General features: G+C 46.6%; 1 protein-coding gene across 1 annotated transcript in view; it reads left to right on the top strand.

Moving 5' to 3' along the window:
• Positions 1 to 24,853, top strand: part of LOC102448833 (ovostatin-like) — a 72,069-nt gene that overhangs the window by 8,031 nt on the left and 39,185 nt on the right. Inside the window, exons 5-16 of the mRNA XM_075902489.1 lie at positions 1,759 to 1,779; positions 7,037 to 7,205; positions 8,479 to 8,563; positions 12,674 to 12,788; positions 14,733 to 14,847; positions 15,120 to 15,229; positions 15,848 to 16,006; positions 17,329 to 17,553; positions 18,129 to 18,186; positions 20,403 to 20,548; positions 20,904 to 21,053; positions 23,559 to 23,729. Of these exons, the coding sequence (XP_075758604.1) occupies positions 1,759 to 1,779; positions 7,037 to 7,205; positions 8,479 to 8,563; positions 12,674 to 12,788; positions 14,733 to 14,847; positions 15,120 to 15,229; positions 15,848 to 16,006; positions 17,329 to 17,553; positions 18,129 to 18,186; positions 20,403 to 20,548; positions 20,904 to 21,053; positions 23,559 to 23,729 (1,524 nt within the window). The remainder of the gene's footprint in view (positions 1 to 1,758; positions 1,780 to 7,036; positions 7,206 to 8,478; positions 8,564 to 12,673; positions 12,789 to 14,732; positions 14,848 to 15,119; positions 15,230 to 15,847; positions 16,007 to 17,328; positions 17,554 to 18,128; positions 18,187 to 20,402; positions 20,549 to 20,903; positions 21,054 to 23,558; positions 23,730 to 24,853) is intronic.

The following is a 24,853-nucleotide window of genomic DNA, read 5'->3' as shown; positions in this document are numbered from 1 at the left end:
TAAGTCCACTCCAGCTACTTATTCTACATAGCTGGAGTTGCATATCGTAAGCCAAGCTTCTGAGTCTAGTGTAGATCTGGCCTTAATCAATCACTATCTGTCCTTTATATAGTGAAATTGTGCTCAGTAGATCTCCGGGTGTCTCTAAAGTGAAGACGCTCCTTGGATTCACTTTAGGGATGTTAAATATCGGTTAATTGAATAGTCAATAACCTCATAAATGCTTATCAGTTAGTCGATTATTCTACAGTCCCCAGGGGCAAGGCTGGCAGCCAGTGCACTGTGGTCTCAGCCCCGAGAAGACCCCTGCCACTATCAGAGGCAGCAGCACAGGGTTCCAGGTGGAAGCTGGTCCACGAGGGAGCCAGTTTAAAAACCAGCTCTCTTTGTGGACTGCCTGATGCCCTGTGCTGCTGTCTGGGATAAAAAGGCACCAATGCAGGGTGGCAGCAACCCCAGTCTAGGGGGTGGTCCTAGCTCCCGGACCCAGCATGCGCCAGAACTGAGCTGGGCTACCTGTCCGCCTGGCTTGTAATACACTAAATGCAGAGCCACAACGGGGGGTAGGTCCCAGATCCATCGCAAGCCAAGACTGAGCTGGGCTGCTGGCCAGCCTGCTAAAAAATGTACTGGCAAGTGGTGGTGAGGGGGTGGAATGTGTGTAGTCTATAGCATTAACTGATAAGCTTTTCCTTATCGGTTAATCGATTACACTTTTACACCCCTAATTCACATCACTGGTCACTGCCCCACCTTTATATAGGTGAAAGGGGCTGGGATTTCCCTAGACCAGTGGTCTCCAACTGTTTTAAGCACGAGATCACTTTTTGAATTTAAGTGCAATCGAGGCTCTACCTCAAACCCAAATTCTCTTGCCCCGCCTGCTTTGTTTCCTTTCTCTGAGGCCCCGCCCCTGCTCACTCCATCCTCCGTCCCTCCCTTTCATCAGGCAGGGACAGAGGGCTGGGGCACAGGCTCTGGTCTTGAGTGAAGCGATTTGGAGTGTGGCTTCAGGGTAAGATTCTGTGAGGGAGTTGGGTCTAGCAAGGGCTCAGGCAGATGACTGGGTTGCAGGAAGGAGTTTATGACTAGGCCAGGGTTCAGGATGCAGTCTTTAGCTGGACACTGCTTCCCTCAGGTGGCTCCTGGGTGGTGGTGCAGGGGGGTAAGGTAGCTCACGTCTGCCCTGGCCCTGCACCACTCCCAAAAGCAGCCAGCAAATTATCTCCACCCCAAGCCCTGTTGTGCCCCCCTCCATTCTGTGGAGATAGAATACAGGGTGGGAGAGGGGGCACCCTGACATCAGCACCCTCCTTTCCCTCCCCTGCTCTGCACAGCAAACAGGAGGCTCCTGAGGGTGGGTGGAGGCAGCTCCAAGGCAAAGGGCAGGAGGTTCACAACAGCAGGGGGAGGGGCAGCTGAAGTGCTGGTACTTGACAGCCTCTTGGCCAAACCAGTCAGGATCCCCTGGCAGAGGCTCCAAGATCTACTGGTAGATCCCGAAGGACTGTTTGGTGACCACTGCCCTAGGAACTGATCTGTCATCTCCCCAGTCTCCACATCAAGAGATTTTTTTTGATTGTCATCTTCACAGACAGTTGATATCAGGACTGTTCTTATCGTAAGACTTAAACCAAACCTTGTGTCCCCAGAAAAGGAGCAGCTACCATCTTGCCTTACCACCCAGTATAATTCAGTGTAATTCAGTAACTAATTTCCTTCAGCTCTGATCTGCTTTTTGCCCTTTCTCTTTTTCAGTATCCCCTGATCATCCTTCAGGTAAGATATGCATGATACTGTACCGTATGGCTTATTTCTAGACAGAGTTCTTTCAGGCTATGTCTGCGCTACAGGGTTTTATTGGAGAAAGGTACACAAATTGCATTCCACGATTTGCATACCTTTTTCTGATAGCTTGGTTGGAAGTGTTTTTTCTGAAATTTGACTGTCTACATTGGGCCAAATTTAGGAAAAATCTCCTCTTTCGGAAGAACCCTTCTTCCTCATGGGAGGAGGAAGAAAGGGCTTCCGAAAGATCATGTCAGCTCTTCCACCAAAAAAAAAAAAAAAAATAAAAAAAAAATGAAAGAGACACCCATTCCCTGGACATAGCGGAGTTTTTCTGGATACCTCTGGTAGCCCAGAAAAACCCCATAGTCTAGACATAGCCTCATTTTCCAGAATCAGAGGCCGTGTCTACACTGGCACCCTTTTCCATAAAAGGGATGCTAATGAGACACTTCGGAATTGCAAATTCCACGGGGGATTTAAATATGAAAGTAGGAATAAGGGATCTTCCGGAAAAGGGCTTATTTTCCGCAAGATCCTGTCTAGACTGGCACTTTTCTCCGGCAAAACCCCGAGCCAGAAAAAAGCGGCAGCTATGTTCATGCAAATGCCGCGGGGGATATTTAAATCCCCCGTGGAATTTGCAATTCCGAAGTGTCTCATTAGCATCCCTTTTACAGAAAAGGGTGCCAGTGTAGACACAGCCAGAATGTTTACTTGACAAATTGTCACCCTAAGAATGTATTCTTCTCATGATCCCAGTGCAGTTGGAACAAGGGCAGAATATGTTTAGAATGAGTGACAGGCACTATGCATTGGAGCAAATTGTCAATAAAGGGTTCCAGGAAGGGAAGAAAAACCTTCATCGCTGCGTTAGTACTATCATGGCATGATGCTACCTGAATAAGCTAGGTTCCTCTCTGATTTTCTTATATACAAGAACATCTGTTTAGAATCAAAGACAGAAGAAAGGTTTTTCATTTATATGATGGTGCATGAGCTTCCTCGCTGTTTAGGGGAAGAGCTGTGGTTATAGGAGATGACTGAGACTCAGAAAATTTAGATTCTTTGCCCCCTCCTCCTGCCACAGACTATGTGTAACGTTGGACTGAACACCAGTGGCTCTGTTCTCCCATCTGTTCTCCCATCTTTTTGACTGACAGACCAGCAGACCAGGGAGACGGGAAGCAAAGCCTCTGAGGACGCCGGCAGCGGGACAGCCGCGGTGCGTCTGGGCTGTCCGCTGCCCGTGTGCTCCGCGGCTTTCCTCCACGTCTCCCCAGACCAGGGAGACGGGGAGCAAAGCCGCGGAGCACGTGGGCAGCGGACAGCCCAGATGCGCCGGCTGTCCCGCTGCCGGTGTGTTCCGTGGCTTTGCTCCCCATCTCCCTGGTCTGCTGGAGACCAACAGACCAGGGACACGGGAAGCAAAGCAGAGCAAAGCCGCAGAGCACGTGGGCAGCGGACAGCCCAGACGCGCCACGGCTGTCCCGCTGCCGGCATGCTCCGCGGCTTTGCTCTGCTTTGCTCCCTGTTTCCCTGGTCTGTTGGTCTCCAACAGCTGGAGCTTCTGGGCTGTCCCGCTGCCCCCGTGCTTCGCGGCTTTGCTTCGGACGCCTGTGGTACAGCAGCTGGGGCGCTGCCGGTTGGTCCCGTAGCGCCGCTCTGGGCGCTACTGGACCAACCCGGAAGCACCCCAGCTGCTCTGCCCCAGGAGTCCTGATTCAGCCACTGCTGGTCAGTTTCAGCAGTGGCTGAATCAGGACGCCTGGGGCAGAGCAGCTTGGGCAACCCAGCAGCACCCAAGCTGCTCTGCCCCAGGCGTCCCCAAGTCAGCCGCTGCTGAAGCTGACCAGCGCTGACTACAGGAAGCCCAAGGCAGAGTTGCTCTGCCCTAGGCTTCCTGGAATCAGTCGCTGATCAGTTTCAGCAGCAGCTGACTTGGGGACACCTGGGGTTCTTAAGTTGAATCTGTATGTAAGAACTGGCGTCCAGATTCAGCCTGTTGAAACTGATCAGCAGCTGATTCCAGGAAGCCCGGGACAGAGCAACTCTGCCTCGGGCTTCCTGTAGTCAGCCGCTGGTCACTTTCAGCAGCGGCTGAATCTGGATGCCAGTTCCGACTTACATACAGATTCAACTTAAGAACAAACCTACAGTCCCTATCTTGCACGTAACCCAGGGACTGCCTGTATAAAACTAGAGCAAATGAAATTAACCATGAAATTAACATGGCACACATTAAATGGATTAAAAACTGGCCAACTGATAGGTCTCAAAATCTAATTGTAAATAAGGAATCAACATCTAGCAGGGATGATTCCAAAGACATGGACGGCAGCATTAAATCATCATTCATAACACTTGCAAATTACCCAAAATTTGGGAGGGTGGTAAATAATGAAGAAGACAGATCACTGAATCAGAAAAATCTGGATCACTTGATAAACTGGGCACAAGCAAACAGTGTGTGTTTTAATACAGCTAACTGTAAATAGGGTCAAAGAATGTGGGCCCTATTTATAGGACGGGAAACTATTCTGGGAAGCAGTGACTCTGATGAAAATGTGGGGACTATGATGAATAATGAGTTTCCAGTGCAACATTGTAACTATGCATAAATAGGGAATCTTGAACAAGAGCAGAGAGATTATTTTCTCTCTGTATTTGTCACTGGTATGACTGCTGCTGGAATACTGTGTCCAGTTCTGGTACTCACAAATCAAAAAGAAGATCAGTAACTGAAAGAAGTGCAGAGAAGGGGCATCTGGCATGATTAGAGGATTAAAAATCCTGCCTTTTAGTGTTAGATTCAAGGAGCTCAACTATTTAACTTTTAACAAAGAGAAGGTTCAGAGATTAAAGTCTAAGTATCTACATAGGGCATGCCTACACATCAGGATAAAAGTCGAATTAAGCTACGTGACTTCAGCTATGTCAATTGCATAGTTGAAGTCAAAATAGCTTAATTCAACTTCAGTGCTGTCTACACAGCAGTAAGTTGAAGGAAGAGCATTCTTACTCTGACTTCTCTTACTTCTTATGAAATTAGGGTTACCATAAGTTGGGGTAAAAGGTCCTCCAGCTCGACATTATTTCAAAATAATAGCTTGCTGTATCGATGTGCATTTTGTTATTTGGAAATAATATCCCTTATTCTGAAATAATGCTGCTGCATAGACATACCCATAGGGAACAAAATACTTTATAATGAGCTTTTCAGTCTATCAGACAGAGGTATGACAGGATCCAGTGACTAGAAGCTGAAGCTGGATAAATCAGACTGTAAATAAGGTGTGTCTTTTAAGTGCATGAATAATTCAATGTTTGGTCAAATTAGCAAGAATCATGATAGGTTCTCCATCACTGGCAATTTTAAAATCAGGATGGTAATTTGTTCTAAAAAATCTGCTTTGGAAATAATTTTGGGGTCATTTCTATGGCCTGTGTTGCATAGGTCAAACTAGGGGGTCCCTTTGTCAAGCCGAGACTTAAAAACCTCTGGGGATGGAGATTCCACCACTGCCCTAGGGAACCCATCCCAGTGCTTCATCACCCTCCTAGGAAAATAGTTTTTCCTAATATCCAACCTAGACCTCTCCTACTGTAACTTGAGACCATCGCTCCTTGTTCTGCCATCTGTCTTCATTGAGAACAGCTTCTGTCCATCCTCTTTGGAACTCCCCCTCTTTCCTGTAGTAAAAGGCTGCTATCAAATCCCTCCTCACTCTTCTCTTCTGCAGACTAAATAAGCTCAAATCCCTCAGCCTTTCCTCATAGGTCATGTGCTCCAGCCCCCTAATCATTTTGATTGCCCTCCGCTGGACCCTCTCCAGTGTGTACACATTCTTTCTGTAGTGGGGGGCCCAGAGCTGGACACAGTACTCCAGATGTGGCCTCACCAGAGCCAAATAAAGGGGAATAATCATTTCTCTAGATCTGCTGGCAATGCTCCTCCTAATGCAACCTAATATGCCATTTGCCTTCTTGGCTACAAGGGCACACTGTTGATTCATATCCAGCTTCTCATCCACTGTAATACCCAGCTCCTTTTCTGCAGAACTGCTAATTTGCTAATTGATACCCAGCCTGTAACAATGCTTGGGATTCTTCTGTCGCAAGTGCAGGATTCTATTCTTGTCCTTGTTGAACCTCATCAGATTTCTTGTGGCCCAATCCTCTAATCTACCTAGGTCACAGTGGACCCTATCCCTGCCCTCCAGCATATCTACCTCTCCCACTAGCCTAGTGTCATCTGTAAACTTGCTGAGGGTGCAATCCATCTCCTCAGCCAGGTCACTAATAAAGATGTTGAAAAAAAACTGGCCCTAGAACTGATCCTTGGGGCACTCGGCTTGAAGCTGACTTCCACCCAGACATTGAGCTGTTGATCACTACCTGTTGGGCCCAACAATCTAGCCAGCTTTTTGTCCATCTTACCGTCCATTTATCCAATCCATGCTTCCTTAACTTGCTGGCCAGAATATGGTGGGTGATCGCATCAAAAGCTTTGCTACTGTCAAGGTATATCACTTCCACTCCTTTCCCCAGATCCACAGATCACTTACCTCATCATAGAAGGTAATCAGATTGGTCAGAGATGACTTGTCCTTGGTGAATCCATGTTTACTGTTCCCGTTCACTTTCCTGTCTTCTAACTGCTTCAAAATGGATTCCTTGGGGATCCTCTCTCTAATTTTTCTGGGGACTGAAGTAAGGCTGACTGGTCTATAGTTCCTTGCAGGGGCAGATGATGATTTTGTGGGGCCCAGGGCAGCACAATTTTGCAGGGCCCCCCTTTGACACGGCGCATGCGCGGTGGTGCCCTGTGCATGCGCGGGGCTTCTTGAAGTGCGGGGCCCGGGACGGCTGCCCCTCTCGCCCTGCCCTATATCTGCCCCTGGTTCCTTGGATTGTCTTTTTCCCCTTTTTAAAGATGGCCACTACATTTGCCTTTTTCCAGCCATCTGGGACCTCTCCTGATCTCCACAAGTTTTCAAAGATAATGGCCAATGGCTCTGCAGTGACATTTGCCAACTCCCTCAATACCTTTGAATGCATGAAATCCGGTCCCACGGATCTGTGTATGTCTAGCTTTTCTAAACAATTTTTAACCTGTTCTTTGTCCACCGAAGATGCCAACCTCCTTCTCATACTGTGTTGCCTAGTGCAGCAGTCTGGGAGCTGAGCTTGTCTGTGAAGAGAGAGGCAAAAAAAACATTCATATTTCTCTCTCCATACTCACTAGGATCCCCAGAGCAACCGGATTTTTCAGTGGCTGAATAAAAAATCTAAGCATGGCATTGTCAGTCTCTCATTCTCATTAATCCAAGAGCCAATGCTGGGGAGTTATCAAATCATCGCTGAGAGGAATTCAGGTGACAAAACGTATCATTGGTTCTCTGTGGAAGAATATGGTAAGCACCTGCAGTGGCTCTCATCTGCACCTTTTATATGGCCAAGATTCATAGCCAAGAGCCAGAGTCTGTGATGAGCTGTTTGTCAAAGACAGGCATGAGGCAGAGCAGACCTTAAGCACTGTAGGATACCTTTTTTCTTATTGAACTCACTGGTTAAGAAAGCTAAGGCAAGGAATGGAGGCAGGGAGGAGAGACTGAGGCAATGGAGGAGATGGATTAGTGGTGGCCAGCCTGCTAGATACTGAGGTATATGGCCTAGTGATCAGGGCAGAAGACCAGGAATTGGAAGTTTGGGGGTTTTCTTCTGGCTTTGTCACTAAGTTGCTGTGTAACTTTGGTCAAGTCATGTCACCTCTTTTTGCCTCAGTTTCTCCAGTTATACAGTAGGAAATAAAATTAAGTTTAACCTCATATGACTGTGTGAGGTAGGTGTTGCATGCAAGGCATATAATGTAGTCTAGAAGTCTAAAGCTATTTCATTGGTTATATTACGTTAGAATTATTATTTAATAGACTGATAGCTGGCGGCAATGAGTAAGCAGTGTGGAAGGATCCTGTATACAGATAGAACAATAAAAGCCATCAGTGCTCAGTGATCTCTCGGTGTCTGTAATTTTGCATGTGGAACAACTCCTTTGATTTGTTTTCTTACGAATTTGCCATCCCTCATCTTGTCACTAGTACTTTCCCTGGCAGGATGTCTGCTGTGAGCTTTTTGGGCAGAGCTTTAATAATCCCAAGCTTCCTATGGTAGAAGGGAAAGCTCCTTTCCTATCCCTACTGGGGTGTCCAGTTCTCTTGGGACACTATGCTCTTCAGTTTCCAAATGGAGCAGCATGGGCTAGTGGATTAGCACTACCCTGAAAACATCTTGGTTTTATTCCCAGGTCTGCCACTGTCTTGGTAGGTGACTTTGGGCAGTCATTAAAAAAAAAATCGTGCTGTTCCTCAGTTTCCCCACCTGTCAAATGAGGTTAGTGAGTGACACTTATCATCTGTTAAATGCTTTGAGATCTACAGATAAATATGCTAAATTAGTATTATAATAAAAGTGATAATACAGCTCCTTGTAAAGAAGAATTTCTCCTACTATTAAATCTAAAAGCATCAACCCCATTTTGCCTGCCTGTATTCCTTCAAACAATTCCTCTACTTTGGTGCTAATGCCCCTCAAATATTGGTGTAGTTAGGTTTCCCTATTTCTTCTCCACTTCCCCCACCCACAGCCCTAAGATGTCACTTAGCAATTACATTTACCTTTCATTTTCAGTGTTGCCAAAGTTTGAAGTGAAGCTAAAAGTACCAAAGAGCGTCTCTTTCTTGGATCAAGAACTCAAAGTGAATGTTTGTGCTGTGTAAGTAGCTGGCAGGAAAGAGTGTAAATTGAGATATGTAGTATAGTCTGGGAATTCTATCCTGACTCTAGTCATGATTCATTGAAAGACATTTACCCTGCATCTCACTTTCACTCACTGAAGCATGATATTAATAACTAGCCAATAGCCCATCATAAGACGGGATTTTCGGGTCTCTCCTCCACGTCTCTCTCTCTCTCCTCCTCCTCCTGCCTCCCCCCCCCCCTCAGCTCTCCTCCCTCTCTCTCCATTTCTCTCTTTCTTTTCTCCTCTCCCTCCTGCCTCTCACTTGGGGGAATGCGGAGCCCAAACAGCCATTTGGGTTCCTCGCTCCCCGTGCTGCGCGGGGTGTGCAGAGCCCAAATGGTCACTTGTGCCATGTGCTCCCGCGCGGTGGCCTGGCTGAGCGGCGCAGAAGTCAGCTGAGTGCCACTGTGGGAGGTGAAGGGAGGCGGGGCGGTGACGTCCATGACCAGGAGGCGGGGCCTGGATCCGCTGTCACACCGCACGTCACCTCCCTGTCACCTCCTTCGCCTCCCGCCGTGGCACTCGGCTGACTTCTGTGCCGCTCAGCCAGGCTGCCGCGGGGGAGCCAGTGGAGGAAGCAGCCGTTCGGGCTCCCCCGCAGCAGCCTGGCTGAGCGGCACAGAAGTCAGCCGAGCGCCATGGCGGGAGGCAAAGGACGTGATTCAGTCAACAGGGCCGCCCAGAGTCAACAGCCAGCATTTCAGCGTTACAGAGTCACAGACATTGGGCTAATATATATATGCATTGTGCAGCTAAGGTTGTGAGTGTTAACGTTTGCACAGTCTGAAGACACCCAGGCACTGGCTTTGATCATTATAGAGACCTATAGGAGGGGAGAGAAAGCAAAGAAAGCAGGAAGGAGAGGTATGTAAGTCAGTACATTAGCATGCCTCACATTAAGGTTCGCTGTCGTGGATTCACAAGTTCAGTGCTACCCCTCAATTTCTTTGAAGAGTCTTGGAAAAATCCCTTCGGTGTGCTCACTCTTCCTTTGGGAGAGGCCCTGCAGCCTCACCACATCTGAGACTCAGCCTCGGGGCTCCAGCACTCCTGCCTAATGCCATGAGCGCTGCCCAGCGAGGCCGAGACAGACATCTATCTGATTTGTACACGTCAGTGTGCAATGCATCTCAGCAAGCACTGCAATGACACCAGGCAGCCTTTCCAAAACAGCATGGCTGTGTCTAGACTGGCCAGTTTTTCCATAAAATCAGCCACTTTTCCGGAAAAACTTGCCAGCTGTCTACACTGGCCACTTGAATTTCCGCAAAAGCACTGACTTCCTACTGTAAGAAATCAGTGCTTCTTGTGGAAATGCTATGCTGCTCCCGTTCGAGCAAAAGTCCCTTTTGCGCAAAGCTTTTGTGCAAAAGGGCCAGTGTAGACAGCTCAGATTTGTTTTCCGCAAAAAAGCCCCGATTGCGAAAATGGCGATCGGGGCTCTTTTGCGGAAAAGCGTGTTTAGATTGCCATGAGCGCTTTTCCACAAAAAGTGCTTTTGTGGAAAAGCGTTCGTGCCAAGCTAGACGCTCTGTTCCGAAAATGCTTTTAATGGAAAACTTTTCAGTTAAAAGCATTTCAGGAAAATTATGCCAGTCTAGACGTAGCCCATAAGTTTTATGGATCAGCGTATCGGAAGTCCTTAGGTTGGTACAGAGGAATGAAGGGTAAGGTGGTGTGTACACTACAGACCTTATAGCAGCACAGTTGGACTGATGGAGCTACACTGGGGCTGCTATAGGAGCTCTTGCTCTATGCCTACAGGAGAGCGCTCTTGCGCAGCATAAGCAAAGCACCCCCAACAAGCAGCAGTGGCTGCATAGGCAGAAGAGTATCTCCCACTGGTACAGCACTATCCACACGGGTGCTTATCTCAGGCTACGTCTGCACTGCACAGCTATCTCAAAATAAGCTATTCTGGAATAGTTATTCTGAAACAGCTTATTTTGAAATAGCACAGCTACACTGCAGGGAAGGCTCAAAATTAGTCTGAGGCAGGCTTCCCTAAGGTAGACATGCTATCTCGATGTAGAGCCCCAGGAGGCACTGGGGAGGAATAACTTAGAATGGCCCTGTTGAGGGGCTATTTTGAAATAGTGGAGGTGGTGCATCTACACAGCTCCTATTCTGAAATAGCTATTTTGGAATAGGTGTTATTCTTCATAGAATTAGGTTTGCAGAAAACAGAATATAAGCCTCCCATTATTTTGAAATTATTTCTAAATAACATTATTGTTGTGTGGACATGCACATAGTTATTATGGAATAATGGGTATTATTACAAAATAACTTTGCTGTGTAGATGCATCCTCAGGTTTTGTCTACACTGCGGGGTTTTGGCACAAGAAGCCTTTTGCAGAAGAGTTCTTGCGCAAAAACTGTTTGCGCAAGAACATGTCCAGACCTCAAAGCGCATCACAAAAGGAATGTGCTTTTGCGCAAGAGAGCGCTCACACTGCATGAACACTCTTGTGCAAGAAAGTTCTGGTTGCCATACACAGAATGGTCATCAGAGCACCTGTGCTTTTTCAGATAGGCTTTTTTTGCACAAGAAACCTCTGCAGAGCCTCCATACGTGCCTTTTTTACGCAAGAGCTTTAGCGCAAAAAGGAGTTATACCTCATAAAAGGAGGTTTACCTACACCACAAAAAGCCCTCTGTTTTGCCATTTTATTGTAAATTTTCTAGTGCAAAAATGCACTTGAAGTGTGGACACTCCACGGCTTTTTGTGCAAAAACCTTGTAGAGTAGACATAGCCTCAGTGAAACATATCAGTTATGGGTGTGTTTATTCATACCCCTGAAAATTTTACCAACGAAAGTGCTAGTGTAGACATAGCCTAAGGCATAATCCCTCGGGCCAGAACTGCAATTAGCTGGCCAAGCTGCTGTGAAATCTATTTTTTATTCTGATTCTGGCTCTCTGTGTCTCAGTCAGACTTTGTCTATGCTAGCGATTGAGTAACAAAGCTTTTGTCATCCTCCCCACCACACACAATGACAAAGTACTAGTGTAAACAGTGTTTTATCCCACAAAGCAAACACTGGACATAGGGGCTACATCTACATTGGCCCCTTCTCCGGAAGAGGCATATTAATTTCCAACTTCAGAATAGGGAAATCCGCGGGAGATTTAAATATCCCCCGCGGGATTTAAATAAACATGGACACCGCTTTTTTTCCGGCTTGGGGAAAAGCCGGAAAAAAGCGTCTAGACTGGCACGATCCTCCAGAATAAAGCCCTTTTCCAGAGGATCTCTTATTCCTTATTCAAAGTAGGAATATGAGATCCTCTGGAAAAGGGCTTTATTCCAGAGGATCATGCCAGTCTAGACGCTTTTTTCCGGCTTTTCCCCAAGCCGGAAAAAAAGCGGTGTCCATGTTTATTTAAATCCCGTGGGGGATATTTAAATCCCCCGCGTATTTCCCTATTCTGAAGTTGGAAATTAACATGCATCTTCCGGAGAAGGGGCCAATGTAGATGTAGCCAGGGAGTGGAAGGTTTTTGTCCCCATAAGTGTGGATAAACATGGCTTACACTGTCTGACTTTTAGTGACGTGCCTGTATCCACACAGCCCTGTTGCTAAAAGCCATGTAGTGTAGACACACCTCATCAGTCGCAGGTGGGTGCAGCACAGCCTCTCCTCAAAATCAGCTCTTTATTCCCTGCTTTTCACCTCTCCGTCCTTTGCACTACCAGAACTGATAATGCGTTAGCCCCCACGGGACAGCAATGACATGGACAGGAGGAAACTGGCAGACATGGGATTAATAAAAAGGTATTAGAGGAAATTCCCATGTAATCACATCATGCAATGACCAGGGAGAAGTGTCATGCAATCCTGTGTAATAGTGCCTACTTGACACCTTCATGGGACACACGCTGTGTAAGGCAGTAATGGCATTTCCATGAGAGGCAGGGAATGGGGAGGGAAAGATGTCTGAAGCTGAGTTCAGCAGAAGTAGCCTTATCTGGATTTTAGGTGGCTTCTAGTCCAAAATATGGTTCAGCCTATGCTGGTTTCCTGACAGCCCTGGCAACGGGGGCTGCAAACTGATTCATTTTTGCACTTCTCCTCTAGCTACACCTATGGCCAGCCTGTGCAAGGGAGAGTCCAGCTCACTGTGTGCAGAAAGCACTATTACGACCGGTGTAACGAAAGCCCCAAAGGAATCTGTGAAGCTGTTACTGGGGAGGTAGGACACATGCTGGCCTGGCTGGTTCTTTTCTTCTAAATGGCATCGCCTAGGACTTTACATGGCGTTTGGAGGCTTTATTGGCTGCATTTCCTATTTCTTGGGGTGGGGCTAGAGGCACTGCCAGAAACAGGCAATAGCTCATGGGCATGGTTGGAGGCCTTTGGATGGGAAGGATTTTTTAATACACTGTTGATTAATTTGGCCCATTACATATGGGAACCACAGAGAGGTGGGCTAGACTTCAAGTGGAGTGACTGTGCAGACAAATCCAATGACTGTTTTTCATGTGCAGCCTCAGATGTTATAGGCTGTTTTATTGAGTGAGGACCAAGACACTGGGCTACAGCTACACTGCGGCACTGTTTTGAGATACTTCTGCTATCCTGAAATAGCAATTCTGCATTTTTGAAGCAAGCCCGTTATTCTGAAATATAATGAGCTCGCTATTCTGACGTCCCTGTAAACCTCGTTCCATGAGCACCATACAGGGAATACAGCTTATTTCCTAATTTGATGCTATTTCAAAATTAACTGAAATTGCATAGCTTATTTTGAGCCAAGGCTGCAGGGTAGACATACCCTATGGCTACATCTAAACTGCCCCCTTTTGTGCAAGAAAATATGCAAATTAGGTGAAGTGGTGAATATCACTACACCTCATTACTGAGTCACCATTTTGTGCAAGGGGCTTTTGCGCAAAAAGGAGTCATCTACACAGTTCCTTTTTGTGCAAAAAACCACTCCTATACAAGAGCCATTCTTCCTGGAAAAATCAGCAGAATGGCTCTTGCACAAAAGCCACTTGAGCTAAAATGGCATTAAGTATGCAAATGAGGCACAGCGATATTCAATGCTTCGCCTCATCTGCATATTTTCTTGATGAACAGTATGTGTTTTTCTTTAGCAAAGAGCATAAATTTACAGCAACCTACCCTAGGAATGGGAGTGCAAGCAGCTGAATTGTGTTTTATCAGATTTAACACCAAAACTGTTAGCCTGTTAACTCAAAGAGAAATAATTCCACTTCAGGGAAGAGGGTAGGACAAAAGCAGTCACCTCTTCTCTTGGATCAGGTGCGGCCAACCTGAGCCTGAAGGAGCCACCATTTGGACATTGCCAAAGAGCTACAGTACTTCCCATCAGGTGCCTCCTCTCCATTCTCCAGCATCTATTGCCCACCAGCAACCCCACCCATCAGTGCCTCCTCTTCCTTCTTCGCACCGCCTGCCCACTGCAATCTGCTGTTTCATGGCACTCAGGAGGCTCTGCGGGGGCGGGAAGGAGTGAGGGTGCATTACACTTGGAGGAGGAGGCAGAGCCAGGATTTGAGCACTGGAAAGTTGGCACCTGAAGTTGCAGCCCTGGAGTTGGTGCCTGAGCAAGGAGCTGCATATTAACTTCAGAAGAGTTACAGGTTGGCCACCCCTGTCTTAGATCAACAGAGCCTTGTTGCTCTTGTTTATGTATGGAAGGCATCTAGAAAAGGCCACAAAAATTGGCCTTATGCCTTTTTGTTTTTTGTCTTATGAACGTTATATTTGTGAGGACGGCCAACAGAGTGAGATTTTTTGCCCTTTTTCCCCAAAGCATTTATTGTGCATCTTCTTTCTCTTTTTTTAAAACTTTAGAAATTCAGTTTTTCTGCCCTTGAAGATTCCATCAAGGAAGAGAGAACTACTAACATTGTGTCTTTACCTGAGCTCAGGGAATGGGGGAGGGAAGGAGGGTTTCCGGGCGGAAGGCAGTGGCACAGGAGTGATGGTGCTGAAGGGCTGGCTTGCTATGGAGCAACAGGGAAGCACTAAGGCAGGTGGAGGAGCGAGAGCAGAAGTGCTAAGGTCTGCAGAGCCTCACAGAGGAGGCCAAAGAGCAGCTTCCTGACCATTCAGAGACCTGGGCTCTTTCCCGTCATGCTGACTGGGTTGTCCCTTCACTTTTCAGCTGGGGACAGATGGCTGCATAACTAACGTCATCAGCACCAAAACATTCAAGCTTTATCACGCCAGGATGTTTGGGTACCTTGAAGTGGAGGCAACTCTCACAGAGGCTGGAACAGGTAACGCTGCTGGGAAGGGAGACTGGAATATGGCTGGGGTAGCGGCAGGGGTGCAGGCTGCCTTTGGGATGCCTCTGGGAGAGCTGGTTCTATTGAATGGGAATCGCTGATGTCCCAGCATGAGACTCACTTCACCATCAAGTGAATGACTTTCTAAGAGTAGGTGTCCTGTCCAGGTGCTGGGTCTGCATCTGATCATTCAGGGCAGTTTCCTTGCAGCCATATCTCGCCCCAGCTCTGATTCCTGTCTCTTCTCCCTCTCCCTCCTTCAGGGGTGCAGATCACAGGCACGGACTACATTTCCATCTACCAGGCAAGGGAGTCACTGTGGTTTAAGAACGTGGACACCTACTACAAGAGGGGAATCCCTTTCTATGGAGAGGTAGGACAGCAAAGAGAGAATGTGCTAGGCAAAGTCTGGCATCACAGAAGTGACCCCTATTCCCCTTGGGAACCTGTCACTGGGAGGGGATCTGTGCAGACAAAATGACACGAGCCTTTTGGGGGCCAGAGAAGAAAGTGCTTATACTGGGCAGGAAGGGTTCCAAGTCGCCTGAGCAGTGCAGGTTTCACAGATCAGCAGCCTGCAAAGGCCCTTCCTGGCTGGCCCAGGGAACAAGAGCCTGAGGTGAGGATTTGAATTTTGTTTCCCACTTGGTAGCATTTAACATTTTGGGGGCTGTGAACTGACCATCACTGGAGAGTCATGGGGCGGGGGGGCTTCCCCGAGAATAGTTTATAGCTGATCCTGTATATAAACTCTTCCTTCTCCCCTCCACAGCAGGGCTATTCCTCCTTTGTCGCCCCGGGAAGCTCCACAGGGAATTTTCCCTCCCTGTGCTTCAGAGAAACAATACAAAATACCTTGGGCATGTATTTCAAATACACTTCACTGTTTGGTGACAACACCTGCTCTCTTCCCCGTAGCCTGCACCCAATAAATGGGGCCTTACCTGTCATGTACATTTTCTGAACTCCCTGGGCATCTTTATTTGTTCAGATTCAGATGGAAAAAGAGGATGGCGTCCCTGCTGCCAATGAGACCATCAGGCTAACGCTCAACGATACATATGTGGCTAACTATATCACAAACGAGAATGGCACTGCTTGGTTTTCCATCGACACCTCCAAGCTCTTTGAGGCCAGTTTTACGTTGCGAGTAAGTAACTGAGAGAACTACGGGGAAAGGCTCCATTCCCCACAGGGTCATTCACTCATGGGAGGAGGGAGATCCAAGCTGGTATTCACACGGGAAATATTGTTCTGGTGAGTCCAGTGTGTGGGGAAGTGGCTAGTCTCTCCAGGGACATCTGCCTCCATGGGAAGAATAGTAGAGGAGAAGGAAGGGAAAACTGTTTTTAGAGGAACTCAGTGGGCTCATTTTCATTTGGTTTCCCAATATGGATCCCTCAGCAACCGTGGACGTGTTCCTCTCAAAGGATGACACGAGGACAACATTCATCAGAGAAGATGATAATTAACTTACTTTCATACGGTGGTTTCAGCTGTCTGGCTCCGCCATTGTGTATCCATCTTCTAATTGTTTCCTTTCCCTGGGCACAGAGTTCTGCCCTCACTGGGATGAAATACCCCTCAGTGCCTGCTGCCCACCCACCCAGCTCCAATCTTTCCAGCTTGCTCTGCAGTTTGGTATTGGCCCCTCCTGTATGATTGGTGCCTCCCTTGATTTTGGTGTTATCCCTAATTTGATCCTGAGTCAAATTGCAAAAAAGAAACTAAAATGCAAAGTGGCCGTGCAGGAGACAGAGGTTCTTGCTAGATTTGGTCACTGTCACAAATACCTCTGGATACTGCAAGAGCAGCTGGCTAGCAGGTGGCGTGCATGCTGAGAGTGACACACTGCATCACTAAGACCAGGTGGGGCTCAAGCAACACCAGTTCCTTCCTGCCTTCTCAGTGCAGAACCTGCCCCCTGCCTCTTCGTCTTGCCCCATCCAACCTGGGTGCACTGATCTCCAAGCCAACTGTGGTGTCACTGTGGCCTCTCTCCCTCCCTACAGGACTGTTCCAGACACACATCCCTAGGTACACACTCACTCTGTCCTTTACTTTGCCCTGGCATGGGGAGAAGAGAGGTAGCAGCAAAGCCAGTCTATCTGGAACTGGTGCCATGCTAGCTCTGCAGAGTCCCCTAACAGCACATGCAGTGGTTGCCAGCCCTGCAAGTGTACGTAGTGACCTGCCTGCCCATGCACACCGGAGAGACCTGCATAAGGTTAGCCTAGTTCAGCATGCAGCCTAGCTGGGCTGGACTTGCTGTGTGGGAATGTGCACACAAGCTCATATTCCAAATACTGGTTGTGCTATTAGACTGACTAGCCCCTAAAGCCCATTCCCATTGCTTTACACAGTGTCTCTGAGCAACAGCTGCCAATGAACATTTCTGCCCCAGGTGCCTTTTGAAGCTTTAATTCCTCTTCATAAAATCTTCTGTTTGCTTTTTCCTTTGTTCCGTGCTAGGCCACATATGCCATAGATGACTGTCGAGACCTTGGCCTGATGGAACCTTACACACCCGAGACCTCCCACTATGTCCAGCGCTTCTACTCCCGCACAAATAGCTTTGTGAAGCTTGAGCAGGTCCCAGAGGTGCTGAGCTGTGGCCAGGAGAGGAGGATCACGGTGCAGTACGTTTTGAATAAAGAGGGATACGGGGATGCCAGCCATGTGAACTTCTACTACCTGGTAAATGTTGGGTGCCTGCTCTGCTTCCTTATAAGCCTCTTTACTGTTAACCAAGGATGATTATAGATCAAGTCAGAAATATGTAACCTGCCCCAGGCAGGGGGAAAAATCAGAATGGATCCATTGTCTTGTCAATGGGTTCCAGCAGGGCTCTGCCCATTTACTTCTCGAATGAATTAAACACTGATCTTATGTCAAGGCACGGTGAGAATGAGGCAGTGGAGAGCAGAAAATAACCACTAGAGGGACTCTTCCCCAGTCCCTAGTGCACAGGGCAGGGCTGAGGGGCACTGGCAGGGCTGTGAGGGGATCCCAGGGCTGGAATAGCAGAAAGAGAGGAGTTGCAGGGTAGGACTGGGGGCCTTGCTAGAGCTGTGTGTGTGGAATGGGGGAGGGGGGAACTAGCATAGGATCTGCCTACAGTTATGTCTGACTCCTATGAGACTATCCATCCTTCATTTTAGTGAGCCCCAAATTTCACGATACTGATCATTAATGAAAAGTAGATATGTACTAGCCCATTGAGACAGTTTGGACTTTACTGATCCTGCCTTTTGGTATCTCTTTGTGCCCAGGTAATGGCTAAAGGCAAAATTGTTCTCAATGGCCAACAGGAAGTCAGCATCGGCAGTGGTGAGTCTGAGATGTCAGGGTTGGAAAACAAAGATGTGAACACCAAAGAATACACGTATTGAGTGAAATTGGCTAAAAATGGAGTACAGCAGTTGGTCGGAATCTGTTTCCATAAGTTAGTTACTAGGCCTATCTCCCACATAAGTCACAACCACTACATTATTAACACTGAAAGGGGACTTTACTGCAGCATGTGGTCTATCCCATGGCATCAAAGCCAGATTAATTCCATTGCTCCTAAACTGAATGATTAGCTGGGGGTGCCACACCATGTGAATTTGTTCCTTCCTTCTCTTTGATTTCTCTTCAACGGGAATTTACAAAGTGTTCACTAGGACTCCTCACCATTCATAATCTGAAAGGTGTGAATGATCATCTAAGTCCCATGATATTGTTTCTGATCCCTGATTGGAGACTGATCTGTCTCTTGTCAACATTAAGTGTGTGCATGTTTTAGAACATAAGAACGGCCATACTGGATCAGACCAAAGGTCCATCTAGCCCAGTATCCTGTCTGCTTACAGTGGCCAATACCAGATGTCCCTGAGGGAGGGATCACAACAGGTGATCCTCACATGACCCTCCCCTGTCTCCCATTTCCATGACAAACTGACTAGGGACACCATTCCTACACATCCTGGCTAATAAGCCATCGATGGACCTAACCTTCACGAATCTATCTAGCTCTTCTTTGAACCCTGTTGAAGTCCTAGCCTTCACCTCATCCTCTGGCAAGGAATTCCACAGATCGACTGTGCTCCAAGTGAAGAAAAACTTCCTTTTGTTTGTTTTAAACCTGCTGCCTATTAATTTCATTTGGTGACCCCTAGTTCTTATATTGTGGGAATAAGTAAATAACTTTTCCTTATTCACTTTTCCCACACTAGTCATGATTTCATAGACCTCTCTCATATCCCCCCCTTTTCTAAGAAAAAGAGTCCAAGTCTTTTTAATGTCTTTTCATATGAGACCCGTTGCAAACCCCTAATCATTTTTGTTGTCCTTTTCTGAGCCTTATTCAATGCCAATATATACTTTTTGGCTGTGTCTAGATTGGCATGATTTTGCGCAAATACTTTTAATGGAAAAGTTTTAATGGAAAACTCTGTAGTCTAGACATAGTCTGGGTGGATGTTTTCAGAGAATTATCCATGATGACTCCAAGATCTGTCCCTTGAATAGTTGTAGCCAAATTAGTCCCCATTATATTGTATGTATAGTTGGGGTTATTTTTTCCAACGTGCATTACTTTACATTTATCCACATTACATTTCATTTGCCATTTTGTTGCACAATCACTTAGTTTGGTGAGATCTTTTTGAAGCTCCTCAGTCTGCTTTTTTTCTCCTGGTATAACAGAAATACCTATGTTGTGAGTTTCTCACCCTGTCTCATCTTCCAGGTGCTGGGGTAATACATTAGTCCCTTTCATGTCCATCGTAGCCAGCTACCATATCTCAGCCAGCTAAGAAACTTCTCCTAGAGGTAGAGTCTCGGTCTGTTGGGAGCTGAAGGTCCTGAGTTCAATCTCAGTGGGCAGTATTCGCATTCCCAGGGTGCACCAGACTTAGCATCCCTCCTCCCCCCACACACGCATTTTCCTACTCAGAAGTGAAGCTAAGAGAATTCCTATCTGACTGCAGCTCAACTATCATCCTGCAAGGTGCCTGCTGCTCAGCATCTTCATGCTGGCAGCTGGTATTTCACTGAGGATATGTCTACACTAGCCCTCTAGTTCGAACTAGGGAGGCTAATGAGGGTGACTGAAATTGCAAACGAAATGCGGGGTTTAAATAGCCCGGAAGAACTGCCTGCAGAGAAGGGCGATTCCGAAATAAACCCCTTACTTCAAATTACCAGTTAGACCATGGAATGAGGTTTAGACGTGGGCAGTTCTTCCAGACTAGTCAATTTCCAAAATGGCAACCGCCCAGGAACATGCTAATGAAGTGCAGGATATTTAAATCCCATGCTTAATTTGCAATTTCGGTCGCCCTCATTAGCCTCCCTAATTCAAAGTAGGGGGCTAGTGTAGACATACCCTGACAGAAGCTGTTTGAAGGCTGCTGAGAGCTGGGTCTCCCAACAGCCAGCCATCTTGTTTTAAAGAGCTTTTAGCCTCCATGCAAAAAATGTCCGTTCATCCTCTAACACCCAGATTCCTGCTGTCTCTTCTCTTGGCTTTTCTTACTGCTGGCTCCATGTTCCTCCTGCAGCTCCCTATGACACGTTCTTCATCCCACTGACTGCCAGTGAGAAGCTGGCTCCCACTGCCCAGATACTGGTCTACACTGTGCACCCTGGGGGCGAGCTGGTGGCTGACAGCACCAGGCTCCAGATTGAGAAGTGCTTCAAGAATAAGGTGAGAGCTCCGCTGTCTCGTGAAGGCCCAGCCCAGTCACCACAGGCTTAGGGCCCGGAGAAGACAGGACTCCAGCCCTGCACTCGGGCTCCAGAAAGAAAAGAAAGTGCAAACGTATCTGGGAGACTGAACAAGTGAATGCTGAGGACTCACATGGGAAGCAGGGGAGGCTTGTGTGAGGGACATGGATGGATGTAGGCGGAGAGAGGAGCAGGGATGCTTTGCAGGGCCCTAGAAGAAGGACTCTGGGAGATTGTGTTTGATGGAGAGGCCTGCTCATCAGCTCTTCAAGAGCTTGACATTTACACGTTAATGTGATTCTCTGGAGGGGCTTCATTTCTCTGCTCAATTCCAGGTCCAGCTGCAGTTCTCTAAGACGCAAGGGCTCCCAGCCTCTAACGTCAGCCTACATCTTGTGGCTGCTGCCAACTCCTACTGTGCCTTGCGGGCCGTGGATCAGAGCGTGTTGCTTCTGAGACCCGAGCAAGAGCTGTCTGCTGACTCTGTAAGCCTTGCTGCAAACCTTCTCTTCTCTTTACCCACAGCTGTGCAGAATATTGTGCTTCTCCAGGGTGTGGGATGGGGGGATTGTAGCTTAGCATGGCAGGGAAGTGCCAAGAAACAATTCTGAGATCAGCTTCATCACTGTGCTTCCAAAGAGCCTTTATTCAGCAACTGCACACTGGTATGATAGGATGTAGCTTGGGCCACGTACTTCCAGGAACAGAGAGAAATCTTCACTTGTACTGTAACTTATTACAACATTTTTATTACTGTTTTGCAACTTGTGACCGTCTCCTCTCAGTTCATAGGTAGTCTGTTGGCTGCAGCAGTGAACTTCTAACCCCGAGGTTCTATTCCTGCCATTGGACTGTGGGCTGACTTTCAGCAAGTCTCAGTGCCTCTGTCATGTCATCTGTGCAATGGGCACAATGACATTCATTTCCCTTTAAGTGCTTTGAAATCTAGGATACGTCTAGACTGTGGGGGGTGGGTGGATTTCGGGATACCTCCAGTATTAAAAAAAAACACCTCTGCCGCATCAAGGGAACACATCTGCTCTTCCACTTTTTTTTTGCGGAAGAACAGACATGCTGTTTCAGAAGCCCTGTCTTCCTCATTCCATGAGAAAGAAGGGATCTTCCAAAAGAGGTTTTTTTTCTGACATTTGCCAAGTGTAAAAGGCCAAATGTCAGAAAAGACTCTCCCAACAAAAGAATCTGAAAAAGGTACGCACAAAATGCAAAGCACATTTAGAATACCATTTTCCGACAAAAACTTGAAGTCTAGACATAGCGCTACTGATGAAAAGCACAGTAGAAGAGGGAGGTTTTCCTCTTTTTATGTGGTAATACCTGAAATCTACTTCACTAGGGTCATTTCATGCAATTAAAACTGGTATTGTCTAGGGAAGTAAGTAATTGTGTAAGAATGGCATCTTTTTTCTCAAGTGGGCTTGCTTGTTGAGCCTGATCCATAGCAGTCACTTGAACCTTTCAGTTAATGTCAGGGGCCTTTGAATCGGGCTCCTTGTGTAGAAATGTTCAGGTTTATATCTAGTCACTTTAATAAGAAAAACATGTTTGCTGAGTTTTGCTCCCATACACCCTGCAGTACCAGCACAGCTCACAATGAAGGTGATGGAGTCAATTCCTTCTTGAACATCACCAAAAGTGCATCTACACTGCACCCAGAGATTGAAATAAGCTACACAAAATGCATAACTTATTTCGCGTCAATTTTGAAATAGCTTATTTTAAAATTTGGTACTGTCTACACAGCACTTTTAGGCTAAGTCTAAAATATACCCCTCCATCAGCAGTGGGATGTAAATTAGACATTTCAAAAATGCAAATGAAGTAGGGAATTAACTATTCTGCGCTTCATTTGCATAATCACGTCACAGCACTGTTTCAAACAAGCGCCATTTTGAAACTGAAACTTCAGTTTAAACACTTTTTTTTTTACAACAGGGCATTTTTTCAAAAGATCCTGTACTCTGAAGTACAGGATCTTTCAAAAAAGCACCCTGTTGTCGAAAAAAATGTGTCTAAACCACGGTTTCACTTTCAAAACAGCGCTTGTTCAAAACAGTGCCACGATGCACTTATGCAAATGAAGCGCAGGATATTTAATTCCTTGCTTCATTTGCACTTTCAAACCGTCTAATTTACATCACTCTGCCAACAGAGGGGTGCAGTTTAGACAAAGCCTTATTTTGAAAACACCTGCTAGTCCATAAGATCCCCTACTCCTCATGCAATGAGGTTTTCAGGAGCATCGGAATAGCAAGCCCATTATATTTCAAAATAATGGGTGCGCTCAAAAGAGGCAGAATAGCTATCTGGGGATACTAGAGGTATCCCAACATAGCATTGCGGTGTAGATGTCACCCAACAGAATTGTTTGCTGAGTTCCAACCAGTCAGAGCAGTGCAAAACTACCACAAGCAATGGGCCTGCACAGATGTCACCAAAGGCCTGCACTGTCTGTATTACTGGAGAGGATGTTCAAGAAAGAGAGAATCCATCTTGATGTTCAGATCTCAGAGAAAGTGTGTGGTGCCGGCAATCTGAGAAAAGAATCTGGAATTTGTTGGGAAACCATAAACAGAGCCCAGGCTACCATTTTTATAGAGTCACTTTTCAGAGACCCCTACCATAACAGAGGTGGTTTTCTCATCAAGTTGGAGCAAATTAGCACTGTGCACATGAAAGCAGAGAGTTGCATAATCAGGATGGTTTCTGCTTCACTGTGTTTTCTCTCTTGCAGTTTTCCAAAGTCACTGTTAGTCCACCCTGTGTTCAGAGGCTGAGCATGTGAGTCTAACTCAATCTGAAGTCTCCCAGGACAGTTTTCTTACTGAGCTGAGGCACTTCTTGTATCTTCCTTAAAAGAAAAGGGTCCAATGTGGAGTTTGCTCATGCCCAGTAACTGCCAGTGGTGACACAGGAATTTACACCTTTGAGACATTTTCTTGTGCTCACCGGATTTCATCCTCTCCCACCAGGTGTACAACCTGCTCCGTGTATATGACTATTATGGCTATTACTACAATGGGTACAACCTGGAAGATGGCTACATAGAGCCATGCATCCCCGTCAAAGAAACCTTTTTCAATGGCTTATACTACGTGCCTGTGAGTGTTGCTTGTGACAGGGACGTCTATGAGGTTTTCAGGGTACGTATTCTGAATGTTCCCCTAATATTATTGCTATTGTATTGGCTCCAGAAAAGGCAAAGCTGGGGGGTGGGGAAATGAAGGTGTAGAAGTACATGTCTCTGATCTTAAAGCCTTGCTCAGGCAATGTCTCTCCACTCTAGGGGGAAGGTGGATTCACTGGGAAAGTTTGTCATGTCTCAATGGGTCTCCCATTCTGCCCTTGTGGTGACTGTTTCCTGAATTATGCTCAGTTATACTTATTGTGGTTGAGCACACAGCAAGGTAGGGAATTTCCTAAAGAAGACACACTCCCTTGCTATGTCTAGACTACACCTATTTGTCGACAAAGAGATGTAGATTAGGCACGTTGAAATTGCTAATGAAGTGGGGATTTAAATATCCTGCACTTCATTAGCATAAACATGGCCACCACTTTTTCTCAAAACTGAGCTTTTTCGGACCCCCCTCTAAAAAACCGGCAGTCTAGATGCAGATCTGTCGAAAAATAAACCCTTTTTCAAAAGATCCTGTAACCCCCTTTTTTTGAGGAAAACAGGATCTTTTGAAAAAGGGTTTATTTTTCGACAGATCCACATCTAGATTGCTGTTTTTTTTTAAAAAAAGCTCCATTCTGAAAAAAGCTGCAGCCATGTTTATGCTAATGAATCATGGGATATTTAAATCCCCGCTTAATTAGCAATTTTGACATGCCTAATCTATATCTCTCTGTTGACAGAGAGGGGTAGTCTAGACACAGCCTCTTTATGTCTAGACTACATGCCTCTGCCAACCAAGATAAGTATATTAGACATACCGACATAGTCAATGAAGAGGGGATTTATGCACAAGGCATAAGAGATCGGTTGGCAAAGGCTTTCTTGCCGACCGATCCCTGACTTGACTGCTGCTTCGTGCCAACAAACAGCTGAACAGGCACAACGTGGTGGCCATTTTTATTCTAATAAAGCGGGGGATATTTAAATCCCCACTTCACTGACTATGTCAGTATGTCTAATTGACATGCCTCAGTGGCAGAGGCATGTAGTCTAGACATACCCTAGGAAATGGAAAAGATTCAGATGAGATGGGCAACAAAGATGATCAATGGTTTGGAACAGTTTCTGTCTGAGAAGAGAGTAAAA

Source organism: Pelodiscus sinensis, chromosome 1, assembly GCF_049634645.1.
Source record: "Pelodiscus sinensis isolate JC-2024 chromosome 1, ASM4963464v1, whole genome shotgun sequence".
NCBI classification, from domain to species: domain Eukaryota; kingdom Metazoa; phylum Chordata; order Testudines; family Trionychidae; genus Pelodiscus; species Pelodiscus sinensis.
This window is presented reverse-complemented; position numbering and strand designations above follow the sequence as displayed.